Source organism: Cololabis saira, chromosome 4 (genome assembly GCF_033807715.1).
Source record: "Cololabis saira isolate AMF1-May2022 chromosome 4, fColSai1.1, whole genome shotgun sequence".
NCBI lineage: Eukaryota > Metazoa > Chordata > Actinopteri > Beloniformes > Belonidae > Cololabis > Cololabis saira.
In genome coordinates this window covers 48,048,404-48,068,534 of record NC_084590.1, presented here as the reverse complement: position 1 = coordinate 48,068,534, position 20,131 = coordinate 48,048,404, and the positions used below count along the sequence as shown (strand labels likewise).

The 20,131-nt window shown below is 39.1% G+C and overlaps 1 protein-coding gene and 2 non-coding genes across 3 annotated transcripts in view; all 3 read right to left on the bottom strand.

The window, feature by feature from the left end:
* Positions 1 to 5,409, bottom strand: part of LOC133442589 (zinc finger protein 665-like) — a 40,578-nt gene extending 35,169 nt beyond the window's left edge. The window contains exon 1 of the mRNA XM_061720597.1: positions 5,067 to 5,409. Coding sequence (XP_061576581.1) covers positions 5,067 to 5,321 — 255 coding nt within the window. The 5' untranslated portion in view covers positions 5,322 to 5,409. The remainder of the gene's footprint in view (positions 1 to 5,066) is intronic.
* A 12,238-nt stretch (positions 5,410 to 17,647) lies between these two features.
* On the bottom strand, positions 17,648 to 17,721 carry trnat-agu (transfer RNA threonine (anticodon AGU)). Its single transcript has one exon. It is a non-coding gene; the product is annotated as a tRNA-Thr (tRNA).
* Positions 17,722 to 17,972: 251 nt separating this feature from the next.
* trnal-uaa (transfer RNA leucine (anticodon UAA)) lies at positions 17,973 to 18,067 on the bottom strand. Its single transcript is given in 2 exon segments — positions 17,973 to 18,018; positions 18,030 to 18,067. It is a non-coding gene; the product is annotated as a tRNA-Leu (tRNA).
* Positions 18,068 to 20,131: the final 2,064 nt, after the last annotated feature.

Here is a 20,131-nt window from a genome sequence, read left to right as displayed (position 1 = left end):
GACTGAAGAAGGAGTCCTAGCGGGCTATGCTGGCCTGTGGGACTCCTGACGCAGTAGATGGGTACCGGCAAGCCGTGGCTCGGGCGGTCCTGGAGGCAAAAACCCGGGTCTGGGAGGAGTTCGGGGAGGCCATGGAGGAAGACTTTCGGTCGGCCTCGAGGAAATTCTGGAGAACCGTTCGGCGCCTCAGAAGGGGGAAGCAGTGCTCTGCCAGCACCGTTTATGGTGTGGGTGGGGAGCTGTTGATCTCGACTGGGGACATTGTCGGACGGTGGAAGGAATACTTCGCGGATCTCTTCAACCCGACTGACATGCCTTCCATTGAGGAACCAGAGTGGGGACTCTGGGGCGTGCTCATCCATCACCCAAGCCGAGGTCACTGAGGTGGTTCATAAGCTCCTCAGTGGCAAGGCACCAGGGGTGAATGAGATTTGCCCTGAGTACCTCAAGTCTCTGGATATCGTAGGGCTGTCTTGGTTGACACGCCTCTGCGACATTGCATGGAGGAAGGGGACAGTGCTGCTGGAGTGGCAAACCGGGGTGGTGGTCCCTCTGTTTAAAAAGGGGGACCGGAGAGTGTGTTCCAACTATAGGGGGATCACACTTCTCAGCCTCCCCGGGAAAGTCTACGCCAGGGTACTGGAGAGGAGATTATGGCCGATAGTTGAACCTCGGATTCAGGAGGAACAATGCGGTTTTCGTCCCGGTCGTGGAACACTGGACCAGCTCTATACCCTCCGCAGGGTGCTCGAGGGTTCATGGGAATTTGCCCAACCAGTGTACATGTGCTTTTTGGATCTGGAGAAGGCATTTGACCGTGTCCCTCGTGCCATTCTGTGGGGGGTGCTCGGTGAGTATGGAGTCCGGGGCCCTCTATTAAGGGCTGTCCGGTCTCTGTATGAGCGGAGCAGGAGTCTGGTTCGCATTGCCGGCAGTAAGTCAGACTTGTTCCCGGTGCATGTTGGACTCCGGTAGGGCTGCCCTTTGTCACCGGTCCTGTTCATAATTTTTATGGACAGGATTTCTAGGCGCAGCCAGGGGCCGGAGGGGATCAGGTTTGGGAACCTCAGGATTTCATCTCTGCTTTTTGCAGATGATGTTGTCCTGTTGGCTTCATCAGACCGCGACCTTCAGCATGTGCTGGGGCGGTTTGCGGCCGAGTGCGACGCGGCAGGGATGAGAATCAGCACCTCCAAAACCGAGGCCATGGTTCTCCACCGGGAAAGGGTAGCGTGCCTTCTCCGGGTGGGTGGAGAGGTCCTGCCTCAGGTGGAGGAGTTCAAGTATCTCGGGATCTTGTTCACGAGTGAGGTAACGATGGAGCAGGAGATTGACAGACGGATCGGTGGGGCGTCCGCAGTCATGCGGTTGATGTACCGGACCGTCGTGGTGAAGAAGGAGCTGAGTCGAAAGGCAAATCTCTCTATTTACCGGTCAATCTACGCACCTACCCTCACCTATGGTCATGAACTTTGGGTAGTGACCGAAAGGTCGCGGATACAAGCGGCCGAGACATTCCAGGACATTTGAGAGACAGATTCCCTCCATTGGTCCTGGGTCTCCTCCCAGTGGGACGAGCTTAGAAAACCTCACCAAGGAGACGTCGAGGAAGCTCCACATCTGATGTCCGGAGTACCTTGTGTAACACTCTACCTCATAGAGGAAATATTTCAAACAAATAAGGCTTCTTCCTTCATTCTGAGAAAGTTATTGTATGTGATACGTGTAGCTATTATGAACAAACAGAACAATTATCACAGAACAAGGACTTAAAGTTTGTCACCCAATATCTATTTTCACCATATATTTACAAATAAACACAATAAATAAACCTTCCCATCACCAACCAACCCATTAGCAGGATGTCAGTAATTTTCTGAATATCCTCCAGTTGATCCAAAATGCAGCAGCACGAATGCTGACAGGAATCAGCAAGAGACACATCTTTCCTGAGTTAGCATCCCTCCATAGTCTCCCCGTAAAACCCCATTTTGAATCCAATTCAAAATGTTATTACTTGTGTATAAATATTCTAAATAAACTAGCTCCGAGATATTTGCAAGAGCTGATCATTTCTCATCTTCAGCTTAATCTAGTTATTAATTTGAAGTATCTCACTGGAATCATTGTGCACCATTGTTCTTGTATTTTTTGTGCTCGTCTGCGCCCTCTTTTTCTCTTCTTTTCATGTTGGTAGGCCAGATCTTCCAGAGCTACATACTGACATGCAGTCCCGCCCTCTGACACCTCGGTGTCTGATACCTGTTCAAATCCTCTCTGTAGTTCACCAACTAACCGTGTACAGGTCATATGTAGGGCTGGTACCTTTCAATAAATATCAGTACTGGTACTGATACTTTCACTTTGAGACCGGTTACTGAACTATACTTTTTTTAATACCAATTTTATGAAATGAATTGTAAAGAGTAAAAAATGTCATAACACATTACCTAGACAGACCTTACCTACATAGAAAACCTACGCTCTGACGATGTGGATGACGCTTGGACACACAGATACCTGGTTGCCAGGTGTGATAAGTGAAGCTTGGACACACAAGCCCCTTTCACACAGCCAGTTCGAGGCGGGAACGTTGCGCCTTTAAGCCGCCTCGCTGTTCTGTGTGAAAGTCACGGAGGCGGAATGGGGGGGCCAAGTGGCCCCACCAATAAGCCGGCAGCGGAGGTAGTCACAGAGCCGAAACGGGGTCTGTGTGAATGACACAGCCGGCATGCCGGCATGCCACTAGACGCTGACGCTGTCGTCACGCCTCTGATTGCGGAACGCCGGCATGCTGTGTGAATTTACAGACGGGAGCGGCGTTATGCCGGCGTTGTATGGTTCTGTGTGAATCAACAAAGGCGGCGTATTGGCAGGACTTCTTTACACCAATATTGCGGAATCTCTGTGTGAAAGGGGCTACAGATACCTGGTTGCCAGGTGTGATAAGTGAAGCTTGGACACACAGATACCTGGTTGCCAGGTGTGATAAGTGAAGCTTGGACACACAGATACCTGGTTGCCAGGTGTGATCTTAAGTTTGAACGAAAACAGCGTATTTTACGCACGTCATAGTTTTATAAAACGCTTTTCTTTACGCGCGTTCATGAACGCTGCTTTTTAAGCCACTCGTGGAAAACAGCGCTTTTTACAGCGTTTTTTTTTCTCAAAACGCCGCTTTTTACACCCTTTTGTTCATAAACATATACGTAGACGCCCAATTGAGCGCTGAGCCGTACGCCAACGACGTCGCCTTATTGGATGTGGCAAGACTGCGCTGTAAACTAATACAAGTAAATGGACTTATCTTCATAAAGCGCCTTTCTACAAAGAAATTTATGTTTTACGTCTCATTTATTCATTCACACATGCACTAATATAATTGGGAAACAGTTAGGTACCAAATATAATATATTTAATCTACTCAATGGCAAAAACTAAGAACTTTATTGATCCCACATAGGAGTAATTCATGTTATATCAGCTATAGAGAACAAGGTAGTGCCGAAAAACTATAATATATATATATATATATATATATATATATATATATATATATATATATATATATATATATATCCCCTTATAAAAATAATAAAAATAGAGAAACATATTTTCTCATCAACAAAGCCTTTTATTACATAAACACATTTTAAAATTTTCAAGCAACAAAATAACATATTTGAACCATTTTTAAGATTTTTTCAGTTATTTTATTGTCTGAAAATGATTCAAATGTTATTTTATTGTCTGAAAACTGGTTCAAATATGTTATTTTGTTATTTGAAAAATGTTAAATTTGTTTTGTTGATGAGAAAATATGTTTCTCTATTTTTATTATTTTTATGAGGGGGGATATATATTGTTTTTCGGCACTACCTTGTTCTCTATAGCTGATATAACATGAATTACTCCTATGTGGGATCAATAAAGTTCTTATTTTTGCCGTCTGAGAAAATGAAATATATTATATTTGGTGTCTAAATGTTTCCCAAGTATATTAGTGCGTCTGTGAATGAATAAGTGAGACGTAAAACGTACATTTCTTTGTAGAAAGGAACTTTATGAAAATAAGTCCATTTACTTGTATTAGTTTACAGCGCAGTCTTGCCACATCCAATATGGCGACGTCGTTGACGTATCGCAGCGACGTTGACGTATCGCAGCAGCTCCATGGGGCGTCTACGTTTATATGTCTATGCTTTTGTTCGGCAGCGCATTCATTCAAGCCCGGTTTTTGGCCCTTGTGGCTTGCCATACCTTTAAGTGGCGTTCATGGACAGCAGAACACGCCGGTTTTTACGGCACAAAATTGTGTGTTTTTAACTTTAGATTGTGTGTTTTAACTTTAGATTGTGTGTTTTAACTTTAGATTGTGTGTTTTTAACTTTAGATTGTGTTTTAACTTTAGATTGTGTGTTTTAACTTTAGATTATTTGTTTTAACTTTAGATTGTGTGTTTTTAACTTTAGATTGTGTGTTTTAACTTTAGATTGTGTGTTTTAACTTTAGATTGTGTGTTTTAACTTTAGATTGTGTGTTTTAACTTTAGATTTTGTTTTAACTTTAGATTGTGTGTTTTAACTTTAGATTATGTGTTTTAACTTTATATTATGTGTTTTAACTTTTAGATTGTGTGTTTTAACTTTAGATTGTGTTTTAACTTTAGATTGTGTGTTTTAGCTTTAGATTGTGTGTTTTAACTTTAGATTGTGTGTTTTAACTTTAGATTGTGTGTTTTAACTTTAGATTGTGTGTTTTAACTTTAGATTGTATGTTTTAACTTTAGATTGTGTGTTTTAACTTTAGATCATGTGTTTTAACTTTAGATCATGTGTTTTAACTTTAGATTGTGTGTTTTAACTTTAGATTGTGTGTTCCAACACCACAATAAAACTCCACCAGAACCAGCAGCATCTCCAACTGCTGCGTCCGTGTCGCCGCCACATTCACATATTCAGACGATCACGTGTTTGTGTTTTCTGCGGTTCCGTTCAAAGTTACGGACACGGAATCAAATAAAGTGTTTGGATCAGAATCAGCAGAACCTGGACCTGAACACTGACCTGCAGACCAGCAGAGGAAGATCCCGCTTTGGTCCTGATGCTGGACTCCTGGTCCTGGTTCTGATCCCGGTCCATCTCCGAGTCCTGGTTCTGATCCCGGTCCATCTCCGAGTCCTGGTTCTGATCCCGGTCCATCTCCGAGTCCTGGTTCTGATCCCGGTCCATCTCCGAGTCCTGGTTCTGATCCCGGTCCATCTCCGAGTCCTGGTTCTGATCCCGGTCCATCTCCGAGTCCTGGTTCTGATCCCGGTCCATCTCCGAGTCCTGGTTCTGCTTCGTTCTCGTTTAGTTCTGATCCTGCAGATCTTCAATCTAAAAGTTCGTCTGCAAAAACTGTGATGACGCAACCCGGAACCACGTGACCTCTTAAAAAAAAAACTTTATTAGCAAATGTTGCTAAACAAACACCAACAAGGTTTACAATAGTGTGGCATGGATGTATTATAGAACTGGATGGGACTTTGAAAATGGCCGCCCATTCATTTTTTTTTTATTAACAGAACAAACAATCAAACAATACAAAAGCAAGTCTTATCAATGAAATATCAAACAGAACATCAGCCAGGGGGTAGGCTGCTAAATAAATACAGAAAATAAGGTGCACAAATCACAAGTTTTCATAGCTTTCTTGTTATTCGAGTCACAAATACTTTGCATGTACTGTTCAGTTTCCTTTTGGAATGCAATAAAGGATGGTTTTGAGTGAGTAAATTTACCTTTGTGTATGTGATACTTCTCTAATATTATTATCAAGTTTATGACATACAGTTCTTTCTGTTTCTTACTTTTGACATCGTGGACACCAAAAAGTACATTGTTCCAATCTAAAGAAAAATCCGAGTCAATCTTCAAGGTGATGTAACGGGTTACTTCTCTCCAGAAGATGGCAGTAGAGTTACAGAGCCAAAATAAGTGTATTACAGTTTCAGGTTCAGATTCACACAGGGAACAATCAACACACAAATCTTTCTTAAATTTTAACAAATAATGTTTGGCAGGGTAATATCTATGAATTAGTTTGTAAGACACTTCTCTAACTTTATTCGTAATTAAATATTTGTATGGAAGGTTCCATATATGGATCCAGTTCAGTCCAGGAACAATATTAGACCAGTACGGAACAACATATGGAGTAGAGGTGATGTCAGTCTGAAAAAGAGATCTTATTAAATCATTCCTTTTTTTAGTTTTAACAGAAAAACACACTCGCCCCACTGGTGTTAATATAGGATCTAAGGGAGGACAGACTGGTTTACCAGCGCCTCTTAATGGATTTAGAATACCAGACGGAACAGCATCCATAACAACTGCAAAGTCTTTTGGGGTCACAGGAACACCATAAACTGTAAGGAATTCAGTGTAATTTAGCAGATTACCATTTTCATTGAGCAGTTGGGTAACTAAAATAATGTTGTTGTTGAACCATGAGTTAAGAAATAGAGATTTATTTTTATATTTGATGTGTTGATTGTTCCAAATAAAGCATCTATGTGGAGAGAAATTGTGCTTATAGATTAAGGACCATGCTAACAACATTTGTTTATGAAAGTTTGACAAAGCTAAGGGAAGTTTTTCTATTTTATAGTCACATAATAACACATATTCAAGACCTCCAATGGTAGAAAAAATAAATTTGGGTATAAAATTCCAAGTGGACGTAGGACAATTTAGGAACTGCTTTATCCAGTTAACTTTAAAGGTGTTGTTGAGGGTGGTAAAGTCAAGAAAATTTAGACCACCAGAATCATAAGTGTTCATAATAACAGACTTTTTTACATAATGCGTCTTGTTTTTCCAAATAAAATTAAATAATAACTTGTCAATGGCATCACAGATTTTTTTGTCGACAGACAAGGGAATAGCTGCATAAGTAAGACGAGATAATCCTTCTGCCTTTGTTAGTAGTATTCGACCTTTTACAGATAAATCTCTTTGAAGCCATTGGTTTAGCTTTTTCCTTGTCTTATCAATAATCACATTAAAGTTCTCAGAGCATCTATCTGTCTGATTTTTTACAATGGTAATCCCTAGGTAGGTGATATTGTTTTTAACAGGTATATTGTAAATCACTGAAACATCGCAGTTTTTAAGAGGGAATAACTCACATTTCTTCAGGTTTAAGGCAAGACCAGAAGCTGCAGAAAATGCATCTATTGTGTGGATAGCAATGGGAACCTGTGAAGCATTTTTTAAGAATAATGTGGTATCGTCTGCCAACTGACTGATTATAATTTCTCTGCCTGCAATAGAGATACCTTTTAATAAGCTATTTTTAATGTGAATAGAGAGTAGTTGAGTGCAAAGGATAAATAGATAAGGGGAGGCGGGACAGCCCTGTCCAATTCCCCGCTGTAAATCAAATCTCGGGGAGGTCCCGTTTTTTAGTCTGATGGAGCTGTTACCTTTGAAGTACAAAGTTTTAACAGCTTTATAAAAAAAATAACCAAATCCAAAAGGTTCAATTGTCTGAAATAAAAACTTATGTTCAATGGTGTCAAATGCCTTGTAGAAATCAAGGAATAAGATAAAGCTGTCATCAGCACACAGAGAAGAGTAATCAATTAAATCTAAAACAAGTCTAATATTATTAGAAATATGTCTTTTTCTCATAAATCCTGATTGGGTCTCATCAATAATTGGGTCTAAAACATTTTTAAGTCGTTTGGCAAGTACTGAAGCAAATACCTTGTAATCAGTGTTAAGTAACGAAATGGGTCGCCAATTATCAATAAGAAGATGGTCTTTTTTAGGTTTTGGAATCAATGTAATCAGACCTTGTGTAAGTGTGGGAGGTAAGGCTTCTTGTTCCACACTTTCTATAAATACCTTAAGTAGAAAGGGTGCTAAGTCTTCAATAAATGTTTGATAAAATTCCGCGGACAGACCATCAACTCCAGGAGATTTGTTAGTTTTGAGGCGTTCGATGACATAAGTGATTTCCTGTAAAGTAAAAATTCCGTCACAGAACTCTTTGTCATCTTTAGAAATTTTAGTGATGTTATTCAGAGAATTGAAAAAAGAAGCTGACTGATGAGAGTATTTTGTTTTATACAGCTCACTGTAAAAGCTGGAACAAAAGTTTGCTATTCTATTAGAGTCATCAGTTATATCACCATTAATATTGAGTTGTTGGATTAAATTGAGCTTTCCGTGATTTCTTTCTAGGTTAAAGAAATAAGATGAATTCTGTTCTCCTTCTTCGATCCATCTCTTTCTTGATCTTACAAAGGCACCTTTAGCCTTAAGTAAATAGATATCATTTAGTTTGGTTTGTTCTGAGATCAAGTCAGATCGATCCCTATCTGACATATCAGCAGGGCTCTTCTGTGATAATAACATTACTCTCTCTTCCTCTAATCTTTGATTTTTGGTGTGAGTACTACCATAGTTCCTTAAATATTGAGCAGCTTTAAATTTCAAAAGTTCCCAGTTGCTACCATAAACACCTTCAGCACTTGCCTTATTCCAAAATTCTGCTATTATCCTCTTTATGCCTAATTTAACAGTCTCGTGTTTTAAAAGAGAACTGTTTAGCTTCCAGTAAGCATTTCTATATATCTTTGTAGAGGCAGAGTGCAATGGTATAAAAATGGAGACTGCATTATGATCAGTTAGTGGTGTTGTGAAAATGTTAACTGATATCTTGTCAATGTTCAGATTATTAGAAACTAACCAAAAATCAAGACGAGATTTCCTGGTGGCACTCCTGTTACTCCATGTAAAGGTACTGGCGTTGTGATGATGAAGTCTCCACACATCAATTAAATTAAATTTTTGCATGAAGACTTTCAGGTTTTCATTAACTGCAGTAGAGTTACGTTGAGGCCAGCAGTCCAGGTTGTGATCAAGAATCATGTTAAAGTCTCCCCCTACAACAATACCTGAGATAGGAAATTTATTAGAAGCAGTTAAAATATGGTTTTCTAATGTATCCAGCAGTATGTCATTATCATTATGTGAATTATAGCCATAAATATTAACAGTTAACAATATGAATTTTTCAATGTCTACCACTTGGAGAATAAAATGTCCTGAGGGATCACAAGTTGTTAATAACACGGATCCTGAAAAGTTGTGCTTTAAGTTGGTGACACCGGCCGAATGTTCAGAACCATGAGCATGCCACAACTCATTACCCCATTGGGATCTCCAAAACTTTCCGTCATCAGGGACTGAATGTGACTCTTGGATAAAACAGAAATCAGTTTTGTGCTTCTTAGCAAATAAAAAAAGTGCCTTTCGCTTAATATTATTTCTTAACCCCCTGGCATTAAAAGTAACAATGGATAAAGACATAAAACTAACAATGAATGAGAAAAAAAGGAATAACCTTAAAGAATAAAATCCTCCCTAACAGGAGCTGACCCATCTTAGGTTCTATATACAGTGAAACATATCAAATGTAAACATAGTGGCACCTATAGCCTACTTTTGATGTCGATTGAACTCAACAAGCCATATAAGGTGTAATCCCGCAGGACAATATGTAAAGTGTGGCTTGGTGTTATAAAAATAAGATTAAAAAAAACGAGGTAAAAAAAGTCCTGAGTAAGATAAAAAAAACGAGGTAAAAAAGAGTCCTGAGTAAGATAAAAAAACGAGGTAAAAAAAGTCCTGAGTAAGACAAAAAAACGAGGTAAAAAAAGTCCTGAGTAAGACAAAAAAACGAGGTAAAAAAGAGTCCTGAGTAAGATTGTCTTTGCTTATCAAACCTTCAGCATAACAGGAGACATTTTAGAACACTTAGGATGCATAAAAATAAATTGAGAACACCATGTTTCATACTATCACAGTTATCAGTATAATTCTTAGTCAGAACATATGATGTGCTTATCACCTCAGGTACTGGGAAACAGTTCAGTTCCTTCAGCAAAAGCTCTCCCTCCGATGTAGTATGCCGTTTTTCCTTGTTCACGGGCTTTGGCCACCAGAGGCCACAGCTGCCTCCGTCTCTCTCTGGTGGCAGGTGACAAATCCTCAGCAAAGCGCAGGTTCTTGTTCTGCAAAAGTGTAGATTTTTTTGCAGCTTTCCAGATCTTGTCGCGGTGGAAGCGAGTGGCAAACTGCATGATTATCCCTCGAGGTCTGGTGACATCTTTCCTTGGATGCCCGAGGCGATGCACGGTGTCAATTACGTCTGGGAGTTTATCTCTGAACTCCGGAAGGATTGCTTGGCAGATGTGGATCACCTCGGTGCGGACGTCTTGCTCCTAATCTTCGGGTACTCCATACAGGCGCAGGTTCCAGTGTCGTGAGTAGTTCTCCAGATCAGTGACTCGTTGGTCCATCAGAGACACTTTTTTCTCCGTCTCCCTGGCTTGAGCATCAACTTGTATCACCTTTCCTTTTACCTCCCGAATCTCAGCGCAGGCAAAATCAACAGTTTTTTTCAACCCCTCAATCTTCAGTGTGTTGTCAGAAATCAGTTTCTCCATGTTTTTTTCCAGACTATCCAGCCTGGTGTTTAGGACGTCGGATATTTTTTGCACTAACCCCCCTTCATCCATGTCCAGGGAACGTTGTGTCTTCTGTTTCTTTGATGCAGGGGGTTTGGATGGAGTACAAACTGGTGTCGCGGGAAGAGGAGCAACCTCAGAATCCACAAGGGAAATCACAGGTTTGTCGGTCATGGAGTAGTCATGCAGGTTGTGCATGAGAGGGTTCACTTTAGTCGACGGCGCCTCCATGTGGTGTCGTTGTAGTGCGTCAATTAACTGAAGCACTTAGCTTAGCAACTTCCAATTATCGACGTAAGTCTTTGTACCGTAGCAGTTTTTCGTTAATTAAGGTCGCTACCAGTTCACCACGGTGTACTCACCACTGCTCTAAAGTTACCACGAGTGGCTTTCAGATAATGAGATATGTTTCACTATTTTCTCCAATTGTTGGTGTGCAGCTCCCGAACGCGGTAGTGCTCACGCCGCCATCTTGGAAGCCCCTCCATGGCCGCCCATTCATTTCAATGCATTCTGCTCAGCCAGCGCATAAACCGAAAAAATCTCTGACTTCCGGGGAGGAGTCAAGATGGCGGAGTGAACGGTCGCGTTTTCTGCAGGCTCTGTTATTAAAATTTTAAAACCGTCCTAAACAAACTTTACTTTGACAAAAAAACATCCAACTGCACAGGAACTTTCATAAATAACCCCTGAGCCCCACGGAGTTTTGGCTTCCTTGAGGCAGACCACTTTTTTCCCTGTTTTTTCAACGTGAACGAGATGGATAAGGACAGCAGCGCGGCTAAAGCTCAAATGCTAACAGACCACGACTACAATCTGCCGGCCATGCGGGAGGCATGTGAGGAAGAGGAACGGGCAGAAATAGAGGTGATGATGGAAGAAAACCCCAAAACACTTCATGACCACACACCACTGCCCAGCCCAAATCCCAAAAAGCTGAAACCAAAGTCTCAAGACAAGGGAAACCAGCCGGGTGAGATTACAAACGAAACCATCTTTAATGCAATTCAAGCTGTGATAAAACGATTTGATGAACAAGACGACAGGCTGAAAACCTTTGAAAGTCGAATGGAAGCAAACTCACAAGCAGTGAGAGAAAATAAGGAAGAAATTGGCAAAATGAAAGAAGAAATGATGCTGCTGAGAAAAGAAAATGTTTCACTGAAGGAGATGTGTTTGGAGCAAGCCAGATATAAGAGAAGGTGGGATCTCAGACTGATGGGACTTCCCGAAAAAGACAAAGAGGACACAAGAGAGACTGTGATCGGCATCCTTACACGAGTAATCCCAGTATCAGTGGAGAAACTTCGAGAGTCAGTAGACACAGTGCACCGCCTGGGGAGGAGGGATGATGCAGCTACCAACAAGATGCCCAGACCTGTAATCATCCAATTTGCCCTGCGAACTGTTCGTGATGAAATATGGAGGAGATCAAGAGAGGCAAGAGTCTGTAAAGAGATGAACATTCAGTTCAAGGAGGATTTCTCAAAAGAAGATCGTGAGGCTCGTGTAAAGCTGTGGCCCAAGGTGCAAGAAGCCAGACGAAATGGGAAGAAGGCTTCGTTAAGAGAAGGTTTTGCTCTCATTGACGGACGCAGAGTTTACCCCTAACAGCTGCTTAGTAAGCAAATACTTTAGTTAAGTTTACAAATGCTTCTACCAACAGGAACTTAGAAACTTGGTAAGATATATTTATGTTTACAGAAGCAACTCTCAGGTACTTGTTAATCATATACTGTAAGTAGGAATCTTACCAGGTGAAAGTTTAACTGATCTAACTGTTCAAAGTGGTTTAAAGATTTAAATTCTAAAGTTGTTTTTTTTTATATAATGTTATTAAGGACAACATGTTCATTCCTGCATGGGAAAAACGAAGTTAAGCGCATTTTGAAACAATCATAATTTCTTTTATGTCATTGAATGTTAGGGGGTTGAAAAATAGCACAAAGCGTAAAGCCGTTTTTTTGTATTGTAAGGATCAAAAATCACAATGTGTTTTCCTACAGGAGACCCATTCTGCTACGACTGATGAAAAATTTTGGAAAATTCAGTGGGGGGATTCTGTTTTTTTTGCACATGGAACATCACACTCAGCAGGAGTCATGGTATTATTCAATAGATTTCCAGGCAGTATAATTGATCATAAAGAGGATTCTGAAGGTCACTGGGTAATGGTGGTAGTGGAGATAAATGACAAACGCTATATCTTAATATGTGTTTACGGCTATAACAACAAAGCAATGAATGTGAATTTCTATGCAGAATTAAGTCAACGTATAAATGAATGGAAAACAACATATACTTCAGATAGAGTGATATTGGGTGGAGACCATAAGATTCATGGCTAGACAGAATACCTCACAGAAACTCTCAACCTGTATATAGTGACACTATATTGACTTTATGTACAACAACACGGGTAATTGATTATTGGAGGACATCAAATCCAACATCTGTTAAATATACATGGTATAACTCTGCAGGAAACGGTCAATGTTCAAGACTAGATTACTGGTTGATTTCAGGTGAGCTATGCAATGATATCTCAAATTGTGAAATTTCAGCCGCTCCGCTCACAGACCATTGCATGATTAGTCTAACTTTATTAACATCTAAGCAACATCAGAATTCTCCAAATATTTGGAAGTTTAACAATGATTTACTACAGAATGTTGGATTTTGTGATCAAGTGAAGTCTCTTATCATGGAGGTTGAAAATTTAGACATGTGCGATGTTAGTAAATGGGAATGGTTCAAGTTTAAGGTCAAACAAATTGCAATTGATACTGGTAAAAAACTGTCACATTTAAGGAAACAAAAGCAGAAGATTCTATTCAACAAAATTAATTCATTAACAAATAATACACAATTATCCTTAGACAACATTACTGAATTAAAGTCACTACAGACCCAGTTAGACGACATGTATACAGCAAAGGCAAATGGAGCTTATATTAGATCAAGAGCTAGATGGATCGAAAAGGGGGAAAAGAGTTCAGCATATTTTTTTGGACTGGAAAAACAAAGACAGACTAAGAGAAAAATAAGTAAGCTTATGACAAATGACATTATATCAGAAGATCAGAAATTAATCCAGGATGAAATTTGTCTCTTTTATTGTAACCTATATAAATCAAGATTTAATAATTCAGATTGTAACATTTTATTTGACAGCATCGATGAGGACATCAAAAAGCTGGATATAGAAGACAAACATATACTTGAAGAAGGATTAAATATAACAGAAGTTGAAATTGCATTAAAACAAATGAAAAACGGTAAATTACCAGGGATTGACGGTTTAACAACTGAATTCTTAAAACATTTCTGGGCGGACATTAAAGAGTTAATATTTAGAGCTTTTTTGGAATGTATTCAGAAAGGATGTTTGTCCCCAACTATGAAAACAGGTTTAATAACTTTGCTACCAAAACCCAAAAAAGATCTGTTGATGCTAGACAACTGGAGACCAATAACCTTAATATGCAACGATTACAAATTACTTGCTTTAGTTTATGCAAATCGCCTAAAGGTAATACTTGGAAAACTTGTAGAAGAATATCAATCAGCTTTTATAAAGGGAAGATATATTCACAACCATATTCGACTGATTCTGGATATGATTGATTACCAGTCATTTATTCAATCAGATAGTTTAGTGCTTTTCATAGATTTTTTCAAAGCATTCGACACCGTGGAACATGATTTTATTTTTACAGTGCTCAATAAATTCGGATTTGGAGAAGGGTTCTGCAAGGTTATTAAAATGTTTTATAATGATATCTACAGCTATATCTCCCTCAACCCTGGAATGACACCAAAAATGAATATCTTACGTGGAATTAGACAAGGCTGTCCTATTTCGCCCAAATTATTTATTTTATGTACACAAATGCTAGAATATCTAATTGTAAATCACCCTCAAATTAAAGGAATTACCATTTTTGATTATGAATATAGAATAAGTCAATTTGCAGACGACACAGTAATCTTTCTAAAGGATAAATCTATAATTGAAAAAGCCCTAAATATAATATCAATCTTTTCTAAAGCTTCAGGTCTGTGCTTAAACGTGAAAAAATGTGAAATACTACCTCTTCATCCTTGTGCTGAGATAAATATAAGCTCCATCCCTGTTAAAACGGAATTAAAATACTTGGGTTTAACAATGTCTAAAGACAGAAACAAGAGAGAAAAACAAAACATAGAAGAGAAAATAGATGGTATGAAAAAATCTCTCAACCACTGGCTTATGAGAGATCTCTCTATTCTCGGAAGAATCCTACTGACAAAAGCAGAAGGCATATCAAAACTAGTATATCCTTGTCAATCTCTTTATGTTCCTCCTCAAATGATTAAAAAGGTAAATTCTGTCATTTTTAATTTCATCTGGAAAAATAAGACCCACTACCTTAAGAAATCTGTGATGGTTAAAGACTATAAAAATGGTGGATTGAAAGCTGCTGATTTTGAATCCATGATTGGTGTATTTAAAGTGAATTGGATAAAAGCTTACTTGGCTCAACCTGAGTCCATATGGTTCCACATACCAAAATATATTTTCCAAAATGTTGGAGGATTAGAATTTCTGTTGAGATGTGACTTTGAAATAACGAAACTGCCAATCAAATTGTCTAATTTCCACAAACAAGTACTGCTTTACTGGAAAATGATGTTCACCCACAATTTCACACCGCACAGCTCCACCTTGTGGAATAATAGAACCATCACTATTAACAGGAAGACCTTATTTAAACAAGAATGGTATGATAAGAAAGTCCTATATGTTACTGACTTGTTGGATGTAAATGGCAATTTATTGGAATTTAATACATTTATAGAAAAGTTTAGTTTAAATTGCTCTTATAGAGAATTCAATAAAATCTGTAGAGCTATTCCACTTCCCTTGAATTTCATGATAAAAAATATTCTTACATACTCAAGTGTTATTGTCAAACTGCCTGATTTAAAAGTCGGTGAATTGAAATTGGGTGAAAGAAAATGTAATAACAAAGTACTTGGAAATGTATTTAAAGAAAAGCTATTCAATAATATCAAAAAATCAACAAAAATAAAGATAACAGAAAATGAAGTAATGTTAACAAAGACATACAGCAGCTACCTTAAATGGCCAATTTCACCCAAAGCAAAAGAAATTCAGTTTAAAATAATAAACAATATTTATCCTGCCGCTGAAACCCTAAGGAGAAGGTTCAATTTTGACGTAGACCCTTGTATATTCTGTAAAACAGAACACGAAACAATTGAACACTTATTTTTTTCTTGTTCATTCACAAAGCTTTTTTGGCAAGATGTTTATCGGTGGTTAAAGATTGGGATCAACGACTGTATGTTCAGCAGGTTTCAGGTCATAATTTATATGGATGGTCTACCAAAGAAGGTATCCAAGATGGTGAACATAATTCTAATTTTGGGTAAATATCATATTCATAAAAATAAATGGAAAAACAGCAAACCCTCCCTAGTATGTTTTAAAAACGAAATAAAAAGTTATATAACATCCATTAAGGTACTTTCAAAAGATAATCAGTTTATACAAGATTTATATGAAACCCTGTTAGAGTCTCTTGTTCTTTAAGTTACATTTTTGCTACGCTTATACATTTTTGTTGAAATGTCAACCCCTGTGATTATTTTATTTTGTGATTATTTAAATTTATTTTATTTATTTTCTTTTTATTTAAATTTAGAAGTTTATATTGGAAAAAATTTAAAATTACATTTCGCTTGTGTGTTGTGAATTTATGTTTCAATTGCAAACTAATGTTTCCTCAAAGGAATTTTGTATTTTTGAAAATGTTGAATAAAGTTTGTAAAAAAAAAAAAAAAAAAAAAAAAAAAAGGTGGATTAAGTGGATTCCTCTCCCTTTCAGGCGCTGGGCTCCGCCGGCAGCTGCAGGAGAGCCGTCACAGCGACATCAAGTGGCAGGAAAGTGACATTACATCAACAACAAAAAACTCTTCCTTTTTATTTCAGTTTAAGACAAAAGATAATAAAATCAGAAAAAACATTTCTTCAGCAACGCTATCACTCACATGCACTTAATTTAAATACAGAGACTCTAAGCAGAACTAAAGAACCCAGAGCGTCTTCATGTGGCGGGCGGTGATTCGGGGAAATGTCGCCATCTGCTGGACGAATACATGAACTGCAACAACAAACGGAGGAGGAAGGTTGGACCTCTGTTGGAGGAAAACTCATTCTAGAATTCTTTATAAAACCATAATGTGGTTTATACCATAATATGGTTTATATTAAATGTCTTTCTCTTTCAGATACGTGGACCTGGAGAACAACTAGACAACGTACCTGCCAAGAGTCTGTCCTTTCTGGAAACTTAAAGCCCCAAAAATAAACCAGCTCCACCTTCCACTGAATCATTCTGGTCATTTGGTTTTGTCGCCTTCCTAACCTTTGTGTTTTGGCTACTTACTCCAGTTATTGATGGCATTTATTTATAATTAAAGGTATTCCCGGAGGTTTTTTTCAATGTGATCTTATCTGTTCCAGTAATGTAATTAACAATCACTTCAAGTGGATAATAAAACTATATATGTATAATTTAACAAGGAACGAGACAAAGCTTCAAAGTTGAAAGAGAAACAAGCCACATTTATTAATACAAAAAGAAAAACAATACACACATAATAAACAAATATATACATTTATATACAAAGTAACTGTATACAAATTATAAAAAAACTATATACATTTCTATACAAAACCTCCTCTTTATTAGGGCCCGAGCACTGATAGTGCGAAGGCCTATTGTATCTGTAGGAATTTTCCTTGTTTTTTTGTTTTCCTTCTTCCGACAAAATGAGGGCCTTTTTGCCCCATAAACGTGCCCCAAATTTTGTACGCAAGCCAGGCCTGGCGAAAAATGTGATATTTAATGGCTTGCATTAACCAGCCAATCACATGGCAGCAACTCAATGTATTTAGGCACGTAGACATGGTCAAGAGAATCGGCTGTGGTTCAAACCAGCATCAGAATGGCGAAGTACGGTCAAGTGACTTTGAACATGGCATGGTTGTTGGCAACAGACATGATGAATGAGACATCTCTAATCTTTCTCTCTTCCAAAGACAGTTGGGTTTAGAGGCTCTGCTGGGATTTGAACCCAGGATCTCCTGTTTACTAGACAGGTGCTTTGACCAACTAAGCCACAGGGCCTCCGTCACCCCTCACTTACCTTGTCTTCATGGGGATTTCTCTAAAAACAACCGGTGCCTCACATACTAACGTTAATAATAAATAAATACTACATAAAAAAAGTGTTGTACACCATGTTCCACTCATGTCAGGATGTACTAAAATTCCCTTTGAGTAGATTTGGGTACACATTTTGATTTATTGGGCCCTAACCGACGGTGGCGTTATTGGTAAACAGAAAGAGAGCTTTGTTGGTCAAAGCAGCATGAAACTGTCAGAAGTGGGATTTGAACCCACGCCGCCCTTGGGAGACCAGAATACTCTGTACACTTAAGTCTGGCGCCTTAAACCCCTCGGCCATTCTGACTACAAATATAACACCTCACAAAGTTATCAATGAAATTTTACATGACAATCATGGTTTCCAGAGATGATTTAAACATTGTTTTACCAGTTTTACCCACGGAGAGTTATCCAGATGTGAAATAGAAGAAACTGGTTTAAAGTTACAACCTCTTCCCCTAAGTCTAAGACAACTCAAAATTGAAATATTGACAAATATACATTTGTTTTATGAGTCATCATCATCATCATCATCATCATCATCATCATCATCATCATCAATATAAAGTTCCCAGATTGATCCAGGATTACATATTGTATTCCAGACCTCCAAAGTCATCTCCAGCTGCTTTTCTCTGCTGCTTTTTCAAATGTTTTCCACGGTTGGATTAGTTTCATTGTTGATCATCTTGATGTAGTTTTTCTGGGACAGTTGGGAGGTTTTTTGCATGAAAGTAGAAAGAAGAAGTCCAGGATGTGTGAGAAAGGCTTGACATCTCCTCCTGAGTTCATCCTGGATGATTCCGCTGCAGGAAGACGATCCAGGATGAGGAGGTGCAGCTATGTGAAGCCAGGTTGAACTAATCCTGGTACGTGCACGTTGACGTCTGTCTTAAGCAGGCCGTGAGGTCGGTCCCAGATGTCCTGATTCAGAAATGGAGGACGAGTGTCGCTGATGTTTCACCGAGTGAACAACAGCTTCTAATGGAAACGTAGGAGGAGCTTACAGTAATAAGCCTCATACAGCACCACTGATTGTTACATAAAGGATGAATTACGTTCATAGTTGGACAAGCTCAGAAAATGAATAAGACTTGAAGTTAAAAGTTTCAGAGCTGGCAGCCGGGCGGTCCCCCATTCCTGGTCATCCTGGCCTGGTCACGTCGTTTTGTGCACACGGGCCCTGTCCCCCTTTGTCAGAAAGTCGCAGGTAAAACCGTTTTAACGCTGGCGTGATGCTCCTCGGTTGATGCTGGAATTGAACCCGGTTGTGAGAGTAACCAATCCTTTCCACTAAACCAATAGGGACTCTGTATTCACGAGATTTCTACCTCGTGCATTATTGCATTAGTCAAGTGTTGTGTGAATACGGTATTGTGTTGGATCCTCCTAGTCTGAGCTTGAAAAATATTAGAAAGTAAAAGAACCAGGTGTACATCAGTACTGCTGTTTTACAAACTTGTCATTTTAGTATTTATTCAAACTCAAAATGTGGATTGAAACATCTTATGTTTTACCTTAAAAAACAATAATACATTTGTTTGCGATTCAAACATCATGTGGCTCGTTGGTCTAGTAGTATAGCGAGTAGGATTCTCACTTTGGGTGTGAGAGGTCCCGGGTTCAATTCCCGGACGAGCCCCATTGATTTATTCAACTTGTGGTTTTCACCTCCAAATACTTGAGTCCACAAAAAAATCAAAGACTGTACAATGCAATGCTATACCTTAAGAAAAACATTGACATGATCTGTAAATGCTGAAAACCTACATCTTGCTCCTCTTTCATGCCAAGACATCAGCCAGTAAGCCATAGCCATAGGACTCAAAAAACTTCAAAAACAATTTGCAGCCATGTACACATACGTAAAGTCTGATTGTCCAAAACATATTCTTCCCCCCAAAATGCATTTTCACTTATGAAGCCCTCATGTTTGCTACATTGGCTGGAAATCAAGCTCAGGTTAACAGTTAACTGCCTGGCACGCAGCCATGCTGACCACTACACCACCATGCTGACCATTACACCACCATGCTGACCACTACACCACCATGTTGACCACTATACCACCATGCTGACCACTATACCACCATGTTGACCACTACACCACCATGTTGACCACTACACCACCATGCTGACCACTATACCACCATGCTGACCAATACACCACCATGCTGACCACTATACCACCATGCTGACCACTATACCATCATGTTGACCACTACACCACCATGCTGACCACTATACCACCATGCTGACCACTATACCACCATGTTGACCACTACACCACCATGCTGACCTCTATACCACCATGCTGACCACTACACCACCATGTTGACCACTACACCACCATGCTGCCACTACACCA